At 47.7% G+C, this 19,334-nt stretch overlaps 1 protein-coding gene across 1 annotated transcript in view; it reads left to right on the forward strand.

Annotated features, from left to right (window-relative positions):
* The window catches only part of LOC109308679 (diacylglycerol kinase beta-like), a 125,676-nt gene that overhangs the window by 77,588 nt on the left and 28,754 nt on the right, over positions 1–19,334 (forward strand). The window contains exons 21-22 of the mRNA XM_019533116.1: positions 8,722–8,812; positions 18,772–18,973. Coding sequence (XP_019388661.1) covers positions 8,722–8,812; positions 18,772–18,973 — 293 coding nt within the window. The remainder of the gene's footprint in view (positions 1–8,721; positions 8,813–18,771; positions 18,974–19,334) is intronic.

Here is a 19,334-nt window from a genome sequence, read left to right on the forward strand (position 1 = left end):
CTCTCCACACTTGGAGATGCACACTGAGGGATGGCCCTCACTCAGGTGAGGTGCCCAGGGCCCTCTTCCCACAGGATCAAAGCCTTGAAGCTGAGGGACTTCCTGCGGGGCAGGGGGGCTAGAGAGTGTGAGCAGCCACAGGCTACCCACAGTCTCCTACATAACAGCAAAAAGGCGGCATAAATGATTACTAGGCTCGTTGCCACCACAAAATGCGAGCACTTGTGGTACAGCAAAAGGCTGTGGCATCTGTTCAGTTGGCATTTGTGCTGCCAGACACATTTTTATGGCACCACAGAAGTCAACTTCTGTTTGCAAAAGGCAGGGAGCAGGGTCACTGAAACCCTGCTACACACTCTTGCATCCACTCAAGCGAAGAGCTCAGGTGACCAGCAGGGGACTGAGAACCTTTCAAAGGGCATATGCAGTGGGTTGCCAGTTTTGCTCTCAGGATTGTCCTCCCAGAGCTCTGCAAAACAAAAGAGATCACAGTTTCATAGCTAAATATGGCAGGCTGGTCAGACCATACACTGCCAGTGCATCTGCCCCTTGCCCACACAGCTTACCCCTTTTCCAGTATTGGCTGCTGCAGGCTAGCCCTGTGTCCCACATCTGGCTAGCCTAGAAGATGGTGCCAGCTCCTGCCCCTAGTGCATCTCTCAGCTTCCCAGTTCCCACATCCCCATCAGCTGCCAGTTGGCCTAACAAGATCCTTAGTCCCACATACTGATGCTGGCTGGCCACGAATCACCCTGCCAGCACCTACGCCTCTTGGCCTGTTCTAGCACTCATCACTTACTGCTGAGAGTCAGCAAGTTGGGACATCTGGTAACCTCCATCTCACTCCCTGTTGTTCTGTGGGTTGAAAATTGTTTATGCCAAAGTAACAATGACACGGAGGTTATAGAAAAGAAGCATTTTCCTTTGTTTAATTGTCCATACGTTCTCCCTTGTGGGTGTGCTCAGTCCCTGAGCCTTTGACTGGAGACTTTTATGCCTTAGCGCTGCCCAAGGAGTATGCTCCAGCCTTGCATCCCCTGCCAGCTGCCCATGGTGAGGGAATAAAGGGCAGCGTGCCCTTCCTTCTTCTCAGTCCCCAACCTCCTGGAGGGGATGGAGCAGTTCATTGGTTAGCTTGCTGCTGCGGCCTGCTGTCCAGCTTAGCTTACTTTCCCTTTTTGCCTACTCTGAGTTCTTTATCTGCTGTCATCGCATCCAAGTTCTCTGGCTGGATGTAGGTTGACATCCTTTTCCCTTCCCTGATCCTCCTTTCTCTTTTCCCTAGCAGTTCATCAGGCACATCTTTGGCACATTGCACCATATTTGTCTGTTGACTTATTCTTTGCTTTCACCCCTGCTGCAAATCTCCTGCAGCAGAATAAAGTTGTTACTTCAGCATGATGCCCACACCAAAATCCTCAGGCTGGTGCAGCTGCCTGTCATGCACAGGTTTCTGTCAGTCCTACCCAGAGCCAGGGGGAGATGCATAGGCATTGGTCCAGGATGATTTAGGAATAGTAAGCCTGTACTGTGCTACTCTTTCCCATGCTTCTGGACTTTGCTGGTTACCACATGGGGCCCAGAAGGATTTTTCCCCCCCTCCTGTTGCTATGTGCATCACTGGCTGATTTGGGTTTTTTTTAAAAAGCCTTTTCAGTGGCATTGGGTGTTGCCTGCCACCAAGGCTTGGGGGTTTTCTGGGGTATGCCAGTGCTCCTACTGGGACTTCCTGACTAGAGGGTCTTGCCCCTCCACTCAGGGTCAAACTGACACCATATTTGGGGTCAGGAAGGAATTTGACCCTATGGTCAGACTGGTATAGATGTGGGGGTGCTTTCTCTTAGGTGGGGACGTGGCTGTCTTCCTGGAATCTCTCAAGTGTATATTAACAACTTTTACAGCAGCAGGACGGTAGCCGTCACGGTCCTCCTGTTTACCTGTGGCAGGTTAGGGTGTTAGTCTTTGTGTTTGTGTCAGAGCTGGCTATGTAGTCTTGCTCAGAGGTTAGACAATAGATTTGCACAGGATGGTTGGGATAGGGCTTATCCTGCCTCAGGCTGGGGTGGGACTACGTGACCTTTGGAGGTCCCTTCCAGCTTTGTCTATATAATTCTATGTAATGGGGCCAAATGAGTTTTGTTGGCCCAGACAGTCCCAATCACCTGGCTCTGATTCTGATCCTTGGCATGCCTCAGCCCTGGCTCTGACTTCTGCCGTACCCCAACTTTGTCTCAGACTCCTGGCTTACCCTGACCTTGGCATTGACTTCTGGTTCACCCTTACTTCAGCTCCAGCTCCTGGCTCCCTGGGAACAAGGTCCCTGGATATCACCTGTGTATTAGGTAATTTTCCTCTGCTGCCCATGCCCTGATCTCTAACAAGTGAGCTCTCGGAGCTCTCTGGCAGGTCAGCAGAGCTCCTCAGCTGTCTTCAGTAGGGAGGCACTTCATCTTTGGTGCCACTATCATGTACCCCTGTCAGAGGTGCACCTTCCCAGTCTCCACAGTGGTACAGTGGATCACCTTCACACAGTACTGTTCATTTATTGTGAGTGGAGAGATCAAGCACTCAATTTTTCTTCAGTGGCTTGCAGAATGGGGTTTCCCAACCGAACTGGGAGAAAGCACCAGATTGTCTGCTCCACAGCAGGCTTTAGTGCCAGCTCTCTTTTGGCTGAGTTCCTGTTTCCATGGTTGGGAGACCATCTGTACATCTTCACCCCCAAGCCTGTGATTCTGCATGTGACCCACAAGGTGAGATGCCGCCTGTCTCGGATCACCCTTGTAGCTCCCATGTGGCTAAGATTATTTTGGGCCCGAGACCTATTGCTTCTGTTAGTGTCACATCCCAAGACTTTGCCCCAGGCCTAGATCTCCTACTGCAGGATGACAGCAAGGTGCTTCCTCCAGGTCTGCACTCCCTTCCTCTCTCGGCATGGATGGCCCTCACAGTTAGAACAAGGATGTTTGACTCTGGTCAGGGGCTTCCTTAGCCACAGTAGGAAGGACTCTGCCAGGCTGGCCTTCTTGATGAAATGGTCTAGTTTGGCAGTTGGTGTCACTCCAGACGTTTCACTCCAGTCCTCCATCTCCTGGATTATCTGCTAGAGCTAAAGAATCAACGCTCACTTGGCAGCTCTCTCAGCTCATCATCTGCCTACTGATGGCTGGTCTGTGCTTTCCCATTCTGTCATTCTTGGTTTCCTCGAAAGTTTGGCCAACTTGTTTCCCTGCATAAGATTCATACTGTTAGAGCCTATGGCAATGCACACTTTACTCCATCCATAGTCCCCACAGCTTGTCTAATTGGATATTGAGACTGAAATATCAGTCCCTCCATCAGTGATTTGAGCTTACTTCACCAGGGCTTAGACTGTTTCTCTCCACAGTGTCTGCAGAGCTACATCCTGGAGCTCAAGACATGTCTTCATCATCACATCATTGTGGAGGCTTCAGGAAACAATGCTGCATTTGGCATGGTGACCCTTCAATCTTGGTCTGCCTACAGGACTCCAAGACCTGCCTCCGTGTGTGTGAAGGTGCTATGTTAAAGTCACCTCCCCAACGAGAATGTCTACAAGAACCGCTTCTCAAGGGAGAAAAGGAAAACATTTACCAGTAACTGGAGTCCTTTGAGATGTAAGGTCCATGTGCACATTCAAACCCCATACTCTCTTCTCCCTCTTCCTCAGAGTCGCATATTTTAGAGGCTGTATGGTTGAGAGGGAAATGAGGAGTCAGAAGTGCACACCATGTTGTAACCCCTCTGTGTAGGTAAGGGAGGCCATGGAGGAAGTGGAGCTGGAGTGCAATCTATGGGCGCTATTAAGGCATAAAAGTCTTGCATCGGAGGCTTATAGCCTGAACCTACGTAGAGGTGATAATGTTTGCATGAGCAATTCATCTTGGAGAACTCCAGTTATTGATAAGCATATTCCTTATCCAACAGTGGAACCATGGGGAGTGCAGTTGCACCCCACTTTGATTCCTGCTCCACCCAAAGTTTAAAACCAACTGTCTGGCAGTGGCAGCAGCATTTCTAGTCAGGCAGCAGTGAGGGAGTCACTTGACTTTATGGCTCATTGTAATCTACCTGATCCCTTCTAAATTCTTCATTTCACAGATGTTAATGACTCTCTCTCTCCTTTGTAAAGGTCTTTAATGGTTCCATTAATCAAGCTATCCTTTGGGCTGCAATTCTGCTGTCTGCTAGCTGCTCTTGGTAACGTAGCTCCTATTTCATAGCCCTGCAGACTCTGATTAGAAACATAAATCAGGATTACAGTGAAGCACTGGATGCACTGCCAAGATGCTCAGGAAGACTTGATTTTGTTTCATGAATATGAAAGAGATGTACAGTTAATTCTAATGACTACAGGATTAATGAAACATCTTTTGATTATTTTTGCCTAGTTTGTTGTGTTTTTATACAAAATATATGAAGTAGCAAATTGAGCATATTCCAGTTAACCCACCCAGTTGGCCTGCCTGAGGTCCAAGCAGAGATGGCTACTCTCAGATCAGGGAAGCAGCCTGTGTAGAGCACAACAGTGTGGTTGAGGGCCCTGCTGTGGCACATGGTAAGTTTACTGGTCTGAGGCTCTAACCCAGGAGGATGAGAGGCTCATGTGAAAGAAAGATAGAGAGTAAGAAAGAGAGAACAAGAAAAAGAACATAAGAGAGAAAGAAAGAACAAACTAAACAAAATGAAAGAAAGAAGAGAAAGGCCAAGGATGTCCCAGAACCACCTAATTTGAGGAACTGAGGTTGTAAGAAAAAAATGCTTTGAGGATTGTGATATATCGTGTGTTGGCAACACTGAGGATGGGATAGAAGGAACACCGGACACTTGGAAGGAAAGCAGATTTAAGACTAATACTTACATTTTCTTTTCTACTAAGTCCTTGGTTCAGTATTAGAAGAAAGCAACTCTTGTTTAGGATTCTCCACTGCTGTCACATGACAGAGGCCAGGCCTTGTTACTCTCCCTTTGCATCAGTGTTACTGAACCCTACGTACTTTTGAGATCCAGGGTCAGGTAGCATTTGTCCCCCTGACTCTGACATCTGTCTGTCCTACCCTTTCCTAAACCTTGGGAAGACCTTTGAGAGAATTACGAAGGAGCACATCTGCAAGGGCCCAGCAGGGGAGGTATTGCTCAGAAGCAACCAGCATGGGTTCACTGTGGGCGGATCCTGTCTGACTAACCTGGTTTCCTTTTATGATCAGGTCACAAAGTCCGTGGACGAGGGTGTTGAGGTGGATGTCATCTTCCTGGACTTTAAGAAGGCCTTTGACACTGTTTCCCACCATATTCTGTCAAAAAAACTAGGTGACTGTGGCACTGATGCCTACACAGTCAGATGGGTGGCAAATTGGCTAGATGGTCACACCCAGAGAGTGGTGGTGGATGGGTTGTTTTCGAACTGGAGGGATGTGGCCAGTGGAGTCCCCCAGGGCTTGGTCCTGGGACCTGTACTGGTCAACATCTTTATCAGCAATCTGGAGGTGGGTGTGGACAGCATGCTGTCCACATTCACTGATGAGACCAAGTTGTGGGGTGAGGTGGGCACGCTGGAGGGGAGGGACAGCATCCAGCCAGTTCTAGATAGGTTGCAAAGGTGGGCGGATGAGAATAGGATGGAGTGCAACACAGACAGGTGCAAGGTGCTACATCTAGGGAGAAGGAACCAGCAACACACCTACAGGTCGGGGAACTCCATTCTTGCCAACACGGTGGCAGAAAGGGATCTTGGAGTCATTGTTGGCTCCAGGATGGACATGAACCACCAATGTGAGGAAGCGGTCAGTAAGGCTAACTGCCCCTTGTTGTGCATCCACAGATGCATCACGAGCAGGTCCAGGAAGGTGATCCTTCACCTCTCTGCAGTGTTGGTCAGGCCACAGTTGGAGTGCTGCGTCCAGTTCTGGGCACTGCACTTCAAGAGGGATGTCGCTAGCATTAAGAGGGTCCAGGGGAAGGCCACTTGCATGGTCAAGGAGCAGCAGGGCATGCCCTACGAGGAGAGGCTGAAGGGCCTGAACCTGTTCAGCCTCCACAAGAGAAGGCTGAGGCGGGATCAGTGGGAACTGGATGAGGCTCTGTTCCCCAGGCACCACCTGGGGTTACTAGGAATAATGGCTACAAATTGTTAGAAAGAAGGTTCAGGCTGGACATCAGGAGACATTACTTTACAGTGAGGGCTGCCAGGCTCTGGAACGGGCACCCAAGGGAGGTGGTGCTCTCTTCTACCTTGGGGGCCTCCAAGAGGAGGCTGGACAGATATTTGGCTGGGGTGTTGTAACCCCACACTCGTTCCTGTCCAGGGCAGGGGGTTGGACCTGATGATCTGTTTAGGTCCCTTCCAACCCTAAGCACTATGAAACTATGAAACCCTGGATATCTTCAATGATAGCAGCTCTGTGTCCACTATATATTATAGATTGTATTGTGCAGAGAACCTGATTCCCTGCAGCTAGTGAGGAAAGGTCACTGCCCATCTGTGCGCCAGAAGGGACATGCATACATGGGGTGTATGGCCATCTCCTTGTCTTCTGGTTTTCGATGGTGCTGGCTGATGGCAGAACCTGCTAAACTCATGAAGTCATTTGTACTTTAGGTGCCCTGGATATGCTCCATGTCCTGTCAGATGACCTCACTTCTCAGAAGTCAACCACATTTTGGGTGCTGACTACTTCCAAGAATCACAACTTCCTCTATGGTCAGGCCTTCACTAGGCCTTAGTTCAAGAAGTGCTAGTTAGCTCCTTGGCAGATTTTAGTTGTGCTTCCTTGCGGCAGTGGCACTTTAGTGCATGTTCTGCTTGCATTGGCTTCTTGGGATAATCAGCCCCTCTCTCTAGCGTGGCATCCCATCGTAACTGTATTTTCTCACTGCCATCTTGTCTGCCCTCCTCTCTTCCTCTGAACTGATCTGATTGAATGGGGCAGACTTTCTTGCCCTTTGCGTGGATTGATCTCCTCTGAACTCCTTGCCTGTTGACCTCCAGCCAAGTTGTTAAGCTTGGACACCTAAGTGAGGCCACCTAGGTGTCCAAGTCAGACCACATACTTGACACCCTTCGGCTTACACAGTCCACCAAATATTTATGATATTTGTGGTATGCTTTGAACTCATAATGGGGAATTAGTCTAAACAGCCATGTAACCATGTCCATGACTGGATGCCAGCTTGTGAGGGTGCCTGCTGTAGGTTTTCAAGGCCAAGCTCTGATTTGAGCAGTCTAATTTATGCAACATTTGCTGAAAACTGAGTGCTGTTGTTTGAGAAATCTGGGGCATGGAGCTGTCACCAGTGCCCTAAATGGCCCTAACCAGTGCTAAGGCAACGGAAAGAATTACCTCATTTGTTCTACACGCAGTCCTATTAATGTAGCCCAATATAGCATACTCCATTTTTACTCTAGCTTTGCACTGCTGACTCATATGCGATCCATCACTCTTTAAGGCCCTAGATCCTTGCATTTGGAGCTGTTACCCAGCCAGTCAACCCTTTTTCTGTTTGGAAGTATGATTATTGGGGTATGAAACCACCTGCAGTCTCTTCTCACTGACTTCAGCCTCTTTTTCCAAGACAGTGAGGCCTGCATATATTTTAGTCCTACCCTCAACTTTAAGGCCTAGTTGTTTCCTCTCTTCACCAGCCTTATAGCAAAAAATTAAGTTAGCCCGTTGTTAATGTGAGATACTTTGGTAGTACAAGAGACCTGGCTTTCTGGCTCCCTGTTTGAATCAGCAACATACACATGGCAGGGAGAGAGAAAACCAGGTACTGTGTACATGCATGTACCTGGTTGAGGCTGTACAGCACACACGTGGACACACACCATGGGTCAGGCACTCCTAGCTCTTCCCCACAGCCCAGGGCCAGGCAATCCCAGTCCCCCTCAGGCCCTCCATCAGCCTTGTATCAATCCACAGTGCCTTGCCAATACTCAAATCCAGGGGGGGCCTTGGAGCTGGGAGGATGTGACTTGTGCCGTAAGTGCTGGGACCTGCTGGACCTGCCCTCCCAAAGACAGCAGAGTCCAGGGGGAGAGGAGGTGTTGACCCATGTGGGATGCAGAAAGGGCCAGGGCAGAGAGGCTGCTTGTATTGTAGAAGCTATGATTATAACTGCTGCTGTTTTCTCTGAGGCATTCATTGAAAATCTTTAAGCTCGGTAATTCTCTGTCCTGCCTGGATCTGGCTGGGGGGATCTGAGGATCCCACGTAGAAGGTGGTTCTGTGGTAGTTTTGACTGGCCAAAATGGGAGTGACTCCCTTCAGGATTCCCAACCTCATGCCCAGCACAGAGTAGCTCAGCAAGAAAGGAGCTCAGCAGAGCACAGGTTGCATATGCAAAGCTGTCAAAGGTCTCCATCCACAGCCTGAAAGCTGTATGCTTGCCCCGGAAAACCTCAGCTCCATTATGCCTTGGACTTCAACAGCCATGACATCCCCTAATCAGAGAGCCTCAGGGCCCTAGATGATTGCCTGGCTAAGGACACCTATCTCTCGGGGGCATGCGCTTGTCTGAAGAGACTGAGCAGCACCAGGGTGCAGTCTTCCTGTCTTAGTGCCATGTTTCCTCTTCTTCAAGGCCTGAGTGCCCTGGGTTGGCTGAGCAGGAACACAGAAAGCTAGCCGTGTCTGGTCCCTGGATTTGGCAATGAGCCACTCAGTAAAAAGCCACCCCCCATCTTCATGTTGTGTGTTTCAGGATGAAGAACAAGCTGTGGTACTTTGAATTTGGCACAACAGAAACCTTCGCTGCCACCTGCAAGAAGCTCCATGACTATGTGGAGATCGAGGTGAGTTCTCAGATCTGCTGTTCCCACTGGGGCACTTCCTTCCCTGCAGCGTGTGGTTGGTAGCCTTCCCAAGCCTCGCTCCTCTGGGAACGAGGCTCCACTGCCTGGCTCTGACCTGCTGGTGGTGAGACATCTCCCCATAGAGGGACTGTGTGGCAGGGCAGTGGGTCACGACAGGGAGCTGGGGGGATGGAGGAGGATAACTTTGTCCAAAGTGCATGGGTGAGTGAGAAGTCTCAGTCCCATTTGCAGAAGTGACTGAAGGGATCTTTACACCCTTTCTCCAGAGTGCTGGAGACCATGCCAAGGAGCATGGCTCTGCCCCCTGCAACCACACTGCACACAAAACCTGGATCTGAGGAAGTGAGGCTGCCCCTGGAGACCCCACTGTCACCAGTCTTGAGCACTCTCTCTCCCTCTCCAGCCTGTTTGAGCACCACTTCATTGCCTTATTTCCAGGTTTAGCATAATGGGAGGGGCGAGGGGCATGCCTCTTGGCAGCAAACCCAGGGTACCATGAAAGCAGTCCATAGGTACTTGGGACTCGGAAAGATTGGAAAATGCAGTGGTGTGCTAGGTGGGATTCAGAAGAGCACGTAAAGGCCTTGCTCCTAGTGGAGTCTGTGGAGGCTGCACGTCCAGCGGTCTCAGAGGCTTTTGAAATGCCCCCTGGACACACCTCTGAGTTTAAGCAGCTTTGAAAATCCATCCCTACATACTAACAACCATTTTGAAAATGAGATTTAGGTTCCCAAGTCACTTAAGCACTTCGAGCATTGTTAGGCTCAGGTCAGGTCCCTAATATATTTAGGCATTTTGGAAAATATTAACTGCAGGCCCAGCAATGCCGTTCCTTCCTGCTTCCATTTTTGTGTCCTTACTATACCACTTCAGAGCAAAGGTAGGTTTTCCATCTCTACCAATACACATTATAGCTGATAATTGGACTGCGACCTCAAGCCAGACAGCTTTTCTTCCAGTGTATTTGTACAGCACCTGGCACAATAGGACCTGGTTCTTGAGTGGATGTGACTGTAATGAATATCATACATAAGAATAATGAGAGCGCTGTGGTGAGAAATCCCTGCTTCTGACTTGAAACATACCAATTACGCAGCCTCTTGCAAATATTTCAGCAAATTCCCATGAAACAATCGCATCCTTTTGCTCTGTGTTGCTGATTCCTGAGCTGTCGGTATGTAAATAGAAGCACTCTCCACTGAAAGTGCCGTTCTTTTTCCAGATTCAATTAGTGATATCGCAGTCTGACACTGGTGAAGTCACCGCACTGGGCTGTGATATCACTTGGCACCCTGGGCTAGGGGGCAGGCTGCTTATAATGGAACAAGTTTCTGTTTACAAGCTGATCCACTGATTAGCGGCAGTGATCAGAGGAAATGGATGAGCCAGTTTGGTAAAATATTTTGTTAAAGTTTGTATATGGGAAGGTGGAGTCTCTTTAAACATACACCAGACATCTCGAATCAGGGAGCTGGCTGTAACTGGAGCCAGCTGCAGGAGAACAGAATAGTCCTGTTTTTTTCCTCCTTACAGCTGTAGTTGAGAGTGTGCCTGGAATATTTTCTCTGTAAACTCTGTGTCTGCACACAGCCGTCTTTGGATTATATGGAAACAGCCTTTAATTAGAGGAAGGCGGAGGGGTGAGCTGCTTGCCAGCGGTTGCTATGAGCCATGGCGTTTTACAGTTCGCAGTGGTGTTTTTGTGCTGTGCTTTTTGTAAACTTCCTGCTTTTCTTATCTCAGAATAAATGAGCCATTTATTATTTATTCATGAGGGCAAGAGAAAAAAAAAGGTCAGTTGACACAAAGGCCGACCTGGAAGTGGCCATGCAAGCTGGGCTGCTTGCAATTTAATTCATGTCCTAGTCGAGTGCATGCCAGCAAAGAAAATCCCAAGACACCCAAGCCTGGAGGAGTGTCTCTTGCCCCCTAATTATAGTATGTGTGGGAAAGGTTGGGGGGAGCTGAAGGGGAATTGCCTGCTTCTGCCTGGAAAATCCAGCACTGTGGACCTGCATGGGAGGTGGGAGAATGAAGGCCAGAGATAGCTCAGGGACAGGGAGGTAACATGGAAGCACCTGAGCTAGTCAGAAACGGCACCACATATTCAGTCCATTCATAGGCATAGAAATGCCGTGGGATTTTACCTTTAGCTCTGGCATTTGCCTCCCTTTGTTATGGAAAAATGTCCTCAACCTCTGTCCCAGGAAGTGGAAGAGACAGAGGTGCTGGACAAATGGACTTAGCATCTGGGGGGCTCCTGGGTAGCTGAGCACAGAGGACAGGAGGGTGCACCAGCTTTTTTCTTTGCTCATTCCCCTGACCACACCACTCCTTTTGCGTCCCTCCGCCAGCTCCCTCTGCTTCACCATACCAAGCTGGGACTCGATTCCTAGAGACCCCAAGCAGACCATGGGTCTCTCTCTGCTTCTACCTGCTTACTGGGTGCCTGGCATTGACTGAGCCCAGAGGGCTGTGATTGCTCACCCTAAAACCAGCCCTACACCTGCTACATCAGTCACAAGAACTTGTCCTTAGCCATTCTCCATGTAGCCCTGCTGGGATGCAGTGATGCCAGCCCCTACCATCTGCCTGTCTGCTTCTCCCTTGAGGATCTCTGTGCCCAATTCCTATACTACCCCTTCTGTCTCCCCATAGACATACAAGAAGCCACCCATAGCTGGCATTAGCTAGCAAGGAGCAGGCTGAGGCTTTGGATGTTCTGGTCCACTCTGCTTGCTTTATGTTCATTGTATCATCCCAGCCCACCTCCCCCACCTTTTGGTCCCTGTTGCACACCTGTGGCACCCAGTCTGACTTGCAGGGTCATGAGCGTTAAGGGCAGGGCCTGTCATCTTTGTCACGTGCCTGTACAGATCCTGCTACATGGGACCCAGACCTTTAATGGGGACATTACCATAATGAAATACTAAATAGTTATAGCAACAGAGGAGAGGTTAGGGGAGCTCACTGCATGGTCTAGAGGGGATATGGACACTATCCATCACTAAATATCATTGGAGGAGGGAAATCATTCACCTCACACAGGGGAATAAACAGGAGTTTGTCATTAAGAAGGGCTAAATTTAGCTTAGATACAAGAAACAGAAATACAAGAAACCGAGTGGTTGGGCAACAGAATAATTATCAAATGGAAGGCAAGGCATTGTCATTACGGATGCTGAAGGACAGGTCAGCTGAGCACCGGAGAGGTTTCTGATTGAATAACCTGGTGGACTTCTGACCCAGCACAGCTCCCTGATCTTGTGACTGGATGGCCTCCCCAGAGCACTCTTCTGGCCAGCTTGCATGGCAGAAACATAGGCTGACTAAACAGAGAGGCCAATCACAAAAAAATTGATTTCTGAATGATGTCTGAGGGCAGGGAAATGCAGGATGCAGAGGCAGACTGTTGTGGTACATAATCCTCCAAACACACGGTGCTTCTGCCAGGGGCCCGTGGTGGTGGGGAAGGGGACTGCTAACATCCCAGAACTCTCCTCTGGCCTCTGCCCTGCACTCCACGGCAGCTCACCCCTAGGCTCTCCAGGCAGGGTTTCCCTCCACGACTTGTGCAAATGCACTGTCAGTTTTCCCCGGCACTCCATATCACTTGCAGGTGTGCATTACATAGCATACAAATTGCAATCCCAGGCAAGAAAGTGTTAATTTAGCAGCATTTTAAGCTGAAAGTAGCAGCCTGTGCTCCCTCCAGCTCTGAGGCAACTGTCGTGATTGCAGAGAAATGGCAGTTTTGTTTTGGAAATTGGCATCCGTTATGGGATAGCTCCTGGAAATGAATTTGGTTTTCCCCCAGCTGCAAATTTCGACTTCCAGCCTCCCTGCCAACACCCCATCAGCTGCCCCTTCTCAAAGAGACCATTGTACCACATTGGCGCACAAACAGAGGAGGGTCAAAGAAGGGAAAAAAAACATTCTCTGCTCATTGGACGGCCTTCGGTGTGGTGTGTATATATATGTGGCATCTGTACCACATTCTTAGAGCCTTCCCAAACGTGCCAGCATCCTGCTTATCCTGTTTAACAGTGGATGGTGTTTCTTTCTAGTACCCTCATCTCCACAAAGAAAGTTGGTGGCATCTACAGGATTTAGGAACTTATGTTCCTGCTGGGCAAGGGCACGGACCCCTGCTCTTTCTCCGTTCACAGCAGTAATGTTTAATCTAAAGCATTCCAAGCGGACAATCTTGGTGCCTCTTCCCAGCTATTCTTGTCTCTGTTTATTCATTTGTTTCATCTCTTCAGCCACCATGGCTCTATCAAGCCAGTAATCTACAGTGTCCCTTCTGCCTCAGCTTCCACAAGGCCTCCAGGAGCTAAACTGTGAAATGGGAGGGCCAGAGGCCCGGTGCACAGACTTTAACGACCCTGGCACTGCTGAAATAATGCAACTGCCACAGTGTCGACACACGCTGAGAGTCTGCCCAAGCCAAACAGCCCACAAGGTTTAAGAACTAGCAGTTTCTTTAGCCAGCAGCACACAAGGCCATGATACATGTAACATCCAGTCCAGCCACTTGACTTGGCAACCTGAACAATCAGGTGCCTGTTTACAGCTAGGTTGATGGGGGCAGCCTGCGGCACAAATCCAGAGCTTGGTGTTGCGTCTCTGGAACCACTAGATGTCTTAACCACTGCCCGCCAATATGGATTTACTTATACCAGTACATTGGGCCAGTAAAGCTTATCCCCATTAGGTGACTATCTGCTTCTTTGGGTGACTAAGTACCTCTCTAAGCCTTGCCTCTAAATCCCTGTTTAGAAGCTTTAATCAGCATTTAGCTGAATTTGCACGTGAGTGCCCAAAGCTGCATTTAGGTAACTCTGCACATAGGTGTATGCCAGCTCCATCTGCAAATGGGGTTAACCATTCTGGGTGGGTTCTGTGCCTTCTCTACAGCAAATCTGAGCATATGTCAGCAAGGGGGAGAGGTTTGTTTCTCAGCAGCTGTCTCGAAATCGCCACAGCAGTGATATACACAAGCCCTCCGTGTGTGTATGTATGTGTGCATTAATGATTAACAGCTGCTTTCTGACACGCTTTTGGGTTTGAGCCCTTAGATGTGGCATTCAAAATTGACTGAAGTATGGGCAGACAGACAGAGAAGTGCCATGGTGTTAAGTGCAGGACCATGCTTGGCTCGGCCAATTAATATATTAATATATATTTTGACTTATGAGGAGAGGCCGAGGGAATTAGGTTCATTTAGTCTGGAGAAGAGGAGATTGAGGGAGGATTTAATAGCAGCCTTCAGTTTCCTGAAGGGTGCTTCCAAAGAGGATGGAGCTGGACTGTTCTCAGTGTTGGCAGATGGCAGAACAAGAAGCAATGGGCTCAAGTTGCAGCAAGGGAAGTTGAGGTTAAATATTAGGAAGAACTTTCTCACGAGGAGGGTGGTGAAACACTGGAACAGGTTACCCAGAGAGGTGGACTCTCCATCCTTGGAGGTGTTTAAGACCCAGCTGGACAAAGCCTGGGCTGGGATGGTCTAGCTGGGGCTGGTCCTACTTTGAGCAGGGGGCTGGACTAGATGTGACTTCCCGAGGTCCCTTACAACCCTCACTGTCTGTAGTTCTATATTGAGTGTTACAATCTCTCATTATGGGCCAGTAGCACATTATTCTGGGTGTGGTACAAACACATCAAAGTAATTTTTAAAGAAAAAAAAAGTATTATTACCTTAAGAATCATGCTGGAGAGTAGGGCTGTTCAAAGCTTCAGGTGCTGATTTAATTGAGAGGAGATTCGGCCCAATTCAGTGGCCAAATCACTGAATCTGAATCAAATCAGGAGAACAGTGAAAAGGTCCGAATCGATTCGAAGCTCTCTGAATCAATTTGGAAAAGATTTGGAGAGCTTAGGCAATTTGAGCAGTCCCTGCTTTCTGCTGCAAGGAGATGGACCCAAACTCCATGCTAGTAAGTAGGGGTGGAGGAGTGGGGAGGGGAACATGGGGGGATCCCTGCCTGTTCCCCCATGACTGCCCCACCTGCCCCAGCTCCTGGCCCTTTGAAAAAAAGAAGAAGCCCCAACTCAGTGGCTGCTGCAGCTGCCTCAGCGTTTCTGGGGGCTCCAAGCTGTAAGCCCCCAAAGCACAGGTTATGACATAAAATACACAGAACATTTCTGGCTTCTCATGTTTGAAGCTGAGCTGAAAAAACAGCTCCAAGCATGATGAAGGAGAAAACACACATGTATATACAAACATACATGCATATGAGTATGCACATATATGTATACCCTTGCAGTTCTACAGTCACATGTGTATGCATGCAGTAACAAATAATTAGTTTCCTGCTTTTGACCCTGAATCTTATTACAAATAAAGCAGAGGCCCTCACTGAGCAAGAAAGAGAGTGTCAAAAATTCTAGCAATGTAAAGTTCTTTATTATCTAGTACACTTTCTTCTTTGTAAAGCAACATCGAGGACAAACCTCATCAGAATCGAAAGAAAAATAACTTTTCTAATCCTGGATGATCCATAGCTTAGTAGGCAAAAGAACAAATACTTTCATCCTGGAGAAACACATTCACAATTTAAAAAGGAGATTCCCCCTCACACCCTACATTCATGGCTGTTGTAGCCAGGTCAAGGAAGCTAGTTTTCTACCTTGAAAAAAGACCCCTTTATTTTTACAAAAGAAGTCAACAAATAACGATGTGTGGATAGCAGTATTTTGGGAAAGTTTGGCAGAATTCACAGACCAAGTGTTTTTGTTTAAGATACAAAATTCCCTGCAAGCTTGAATGAAAAGAAAGGAATTATACAATTAAAACATTACAGTTATATTTACATGTTCTCCCCCTCTAATCATATAGGAAAACCACAAATACAAATATTGGACTTTTAAGTATAATTTTTCAAATAATGCAATTTTCCTATGTAATGCTGTGGAATCCTTAATAACAACTCCAAGCAACATTTTATTGCTTTCCTACAGAGTCTCCAAAATTGCCATTTTTCTTGCATTTTTTTTTCCTTTTTTAATATCATTTTCTGCCAGAGTCAATTCTATTTTCCAAATTGCCTGTTTGAAAAAACAGTATCCAGTTATCAAAGTGATCAAAGTGCTACTCTAGATTTTAAATGGCCAGAACAATTTCTTCCCTAAAATAAGTTCCAATAATAGAAAGGCACAGGGAAAATTAGATAAGTGGAATATTTCTAAGCCGCAGTACCTAGAACAGGGTGGTGATTGACTTGTGATTAGAAAAACTTTCCTTTTAGTGACATCAGTTCCACTTGAAGTCACTCTGACAGCTGCTACAAATTACCTAATAAGATTTCTCTTTTTTTTAAAGTTTTTATGTAAAATACATTGTGAAAAGAGAAATGTAGGCTCTTATAGCTTAAAAAGAAAGAAAGAACAAAAAGAATGAATTGTCCCTGGCTCTCTAAAACTAAACTGTATTTGAGAGCTCTGTGTAAATGCTCTGCTCTGCAATATTAGAAGCAGACTTGCTCACATAGTAACACACACAACTCTGAAAGTCCACATACTGCACATGCCTCTTTACCAGTGATGGGTAGTGCTGATAGCAGCTCTCCAGCAATGGTGCCAGTTTTAAAAACAACTAGCTGAAAAATACTAATTGGTTTTCTTGGGAAATTTCAGACTCCATTTTTAATTTTCCTAAATTTTCCAGCAAACAAATTGTTGGTATTTGAACAAATATGTAGTAGAAAACTGAAAATTAAATGGTTTTTGAAGACCTTGTTTCAGTTAGAAGATTAAGGTTCTGTTAGAAAATGGGAGCTGGTTTTGTTGACATTGTTCTACAAAATGGAAATTATTCCATGAAGTTTAACCACCCTCCCCCCCCAAAAAAACCCCCAACCCCAGCCCTTTTAATTAAAATTATATTAAGAGGGAAATCTTTTGAGAAGCTCTCACTTTAAGCTGCTTATGGCTTTGCTCTTGCGTATATTAGAGATCATCTCTCCTTTTGTGTCATACTGTGACAGCTGAGAACAGAGGAGCTCACTGTACTCACAGTCCCTGCAGCAGGTAGTTAAGTCTAAGAGGTAGTGACAAGACATTCTCAACATAGGCCATCTTATCTGAAATTAACTTCCTCCTAGCTTATTCCTTGACAACCTGATTCTGTGGCTCTACGGGACACAAGGCAAAGCCTGCCTCTCTGGCCCAATTTCCAATAAAGAGAAGACTGCACAGGGAGAGTGTCATTGTTTGTAAAGCAAAGGCTGGAGTGGAGATTGCGTCAGTTTTGATTTATCTGATGCTTTCCCCAGAGCCTGTGTACACTCCTGGAGTAATTATGAAAGACTCATGAAATGTATTTGAAAAAGAAACAAATGCAGGCCTGTGGGTCTTTGCGGCCTGAGGAGGCCAAGCCCTATGTATCAGGGGCAAGCAGACAGGGGTGTAAGGAGGAAACAAGGCTATGACTATCAAGCTTCGGTTTTGAAAGGGCTGGATGCTGAGTGTCCTGAACAGCTGCCGAGGACACACCATGGAGAGGTAGATGCCAAGCACGAGCCCCCCTTGAGTTGCCTAAGAGATCGATTCCTGAGCTATATCCAGGGGTTTGGCTAGGAGCCAGCACAGCACAGACCCCAGAGTGATAGCCAGAGTGTTGACGTGCTGTCTGTGTGTGTATGTTGGAAGACAACAACTTCGGCTTCCTTGGATTTGGTTCAGCAAAGCACTTAAGCATGTTCTGCTCTCCAAGCACATGACCATTCAACTGGACTGTTCATAAGCTGAAAGTTGAGCACATGCTTTGGAACCTTGCTGAATCGAGGCCAAACCCAAAGTGCCCCTGGAAGCATTTCGCTGTTGATTCCTCCAGACACTGCCTGGCGTCCACCCTTATCCAGGCAGCAACGGTCACTAGCCATTCAGATGGAAAAACTTGACCCTTCTCTCCCCTAAGAGATTTGCTTAAAAATTGTTACCAATTGGTTGGCCACAAGGGACCACTAGATTAGCGTTTCTCAGCCCATGGGTTCCAACCCAAAAGTAAATTGCAAGGTTGTGAATAAACTTTAAAAATGGATTTTCCTTTAACAGAGAAAAGCATGGGAAACCAGGGCTTTTCCCTTGCTGTTTGGCAGAGTTTCAGCCTGCAAGGGGCTGCTTGGACCCCCCCCCCCACTCTACACACTGAGGGGCTGGGGGCAAAGGGTAGGAGTGAAGAGCACTGGGTTGGGACTGGCCAATGATGTTTACAAATGGGTCCTGGTACAAAAAAGGTTGAGAACCAGTGCATTAGACCATCATCTAATTTCACTCAGAATTTCACTGGGTCAAAGCAAATCTTCTAGAAAGGCAAATAAGGTGCATCTACATGTGCATTTTAATGCGCAGTAGCCTATTTTACTTCACATTAAAGCATCACACAAAACTGTGTATTTGCGCTATGTAATTATGCTATGTAAAATAGGCTACTGTGCATTAAGCATCACTTTAAAAATGTGCTTTCAGTACTGTGTACTAGGGCAGCCTAACCTGCTTTATTTAGAACTTCGCATTAGGTACTGAACTGAATGTGCATTAGGAAAAGTGCATTCATGCATGTATAGATGTGCCCATAGGGTCTACCTGGGAGCTGACATTATTTACAACCACCCCTTCATTCTCAGACTTGCATTGGTGAGATTCCTACCAGGGGGCTGCCTTTTCCGTTTGCGTGTGACACTTATCGCGGTATTGAGGCCATTTGGAACGTCCTTCTGCAGCAGAGATCTCACTGCTTGTCCTGCCCTGCCCTCCTCCAGCACTTGAGGTGACAGAAGCACCCCTAAGAGCCTGGCTCCCTGAGGCCATGCACTGGTGCAGTCTCTGTGTCACTGTTGTCTGCCCACAGGTGCAGTGCCCTGCTCGATATGTAATCCAGGATGCCATTAAGTATTTAATCCCTCACTGTGCCTGCCTGTCTGTGTGCCTGCCAGTGTGATGGAACGCTGCTGGACCTGAGCAACACCTCGCTGGAGGGCATCGCGGTCCTCAACATTCCCAGCATGTACGGGGGCTCCAACCTGTGGGGAGAGACCAAGAAACAGCGCAGCTACAACCGGATGAGCAAGAAAGTACCTGAGAAGCTGCATTCCACCGTGGTCACCGATGCCAAGGAACTCAAGTTCTGTGTCCAAGGTGAGCCGCTCATACCGTCGGTTATGGGGCTGAGAGAGGGTGGCGGAAGGGCACGTGGCAGGACTGGTTCAAGTTGCCAGGGTGATGACTGAAAAGTGTATGTTCTTCTGAGGACTTTATGCATGGCTTAAAACAGGAAAGCAAGAAGAAGTGGTATTATCTACAAGTAGATTTTTTTTTCATGAGCATTTAGCTGACCCAGAACAGGAGCAAATCCATGATGCTCCCCTCACCTCATTGCCTTTGTCTGTTGGCACAGGTCTAGTGATACTTATCTTGCTGGGATCCTATGACCCCAGCTGACTTCCTGCCCTTTGGGCAGGGGGCTGGACTCGATGATCTCCCGAGGTCCCTTCCAGCC

Source organism: Crocodylus porosus, unplaced genomic scaffold (assembly GCF_001723895.1).
Source record: "Crocodylus porosus isolate Cpor-Errol unplaced genomic scaffold, CroPor_comp1, whole genome shotgun sequence".
In the NCBI taxonomy this organism is placed as follows: Eukaryota; Metazoa; Chordata; order Crocodylia; family Crocodylidae; genus Crocodylus; species Crocodylus porosus.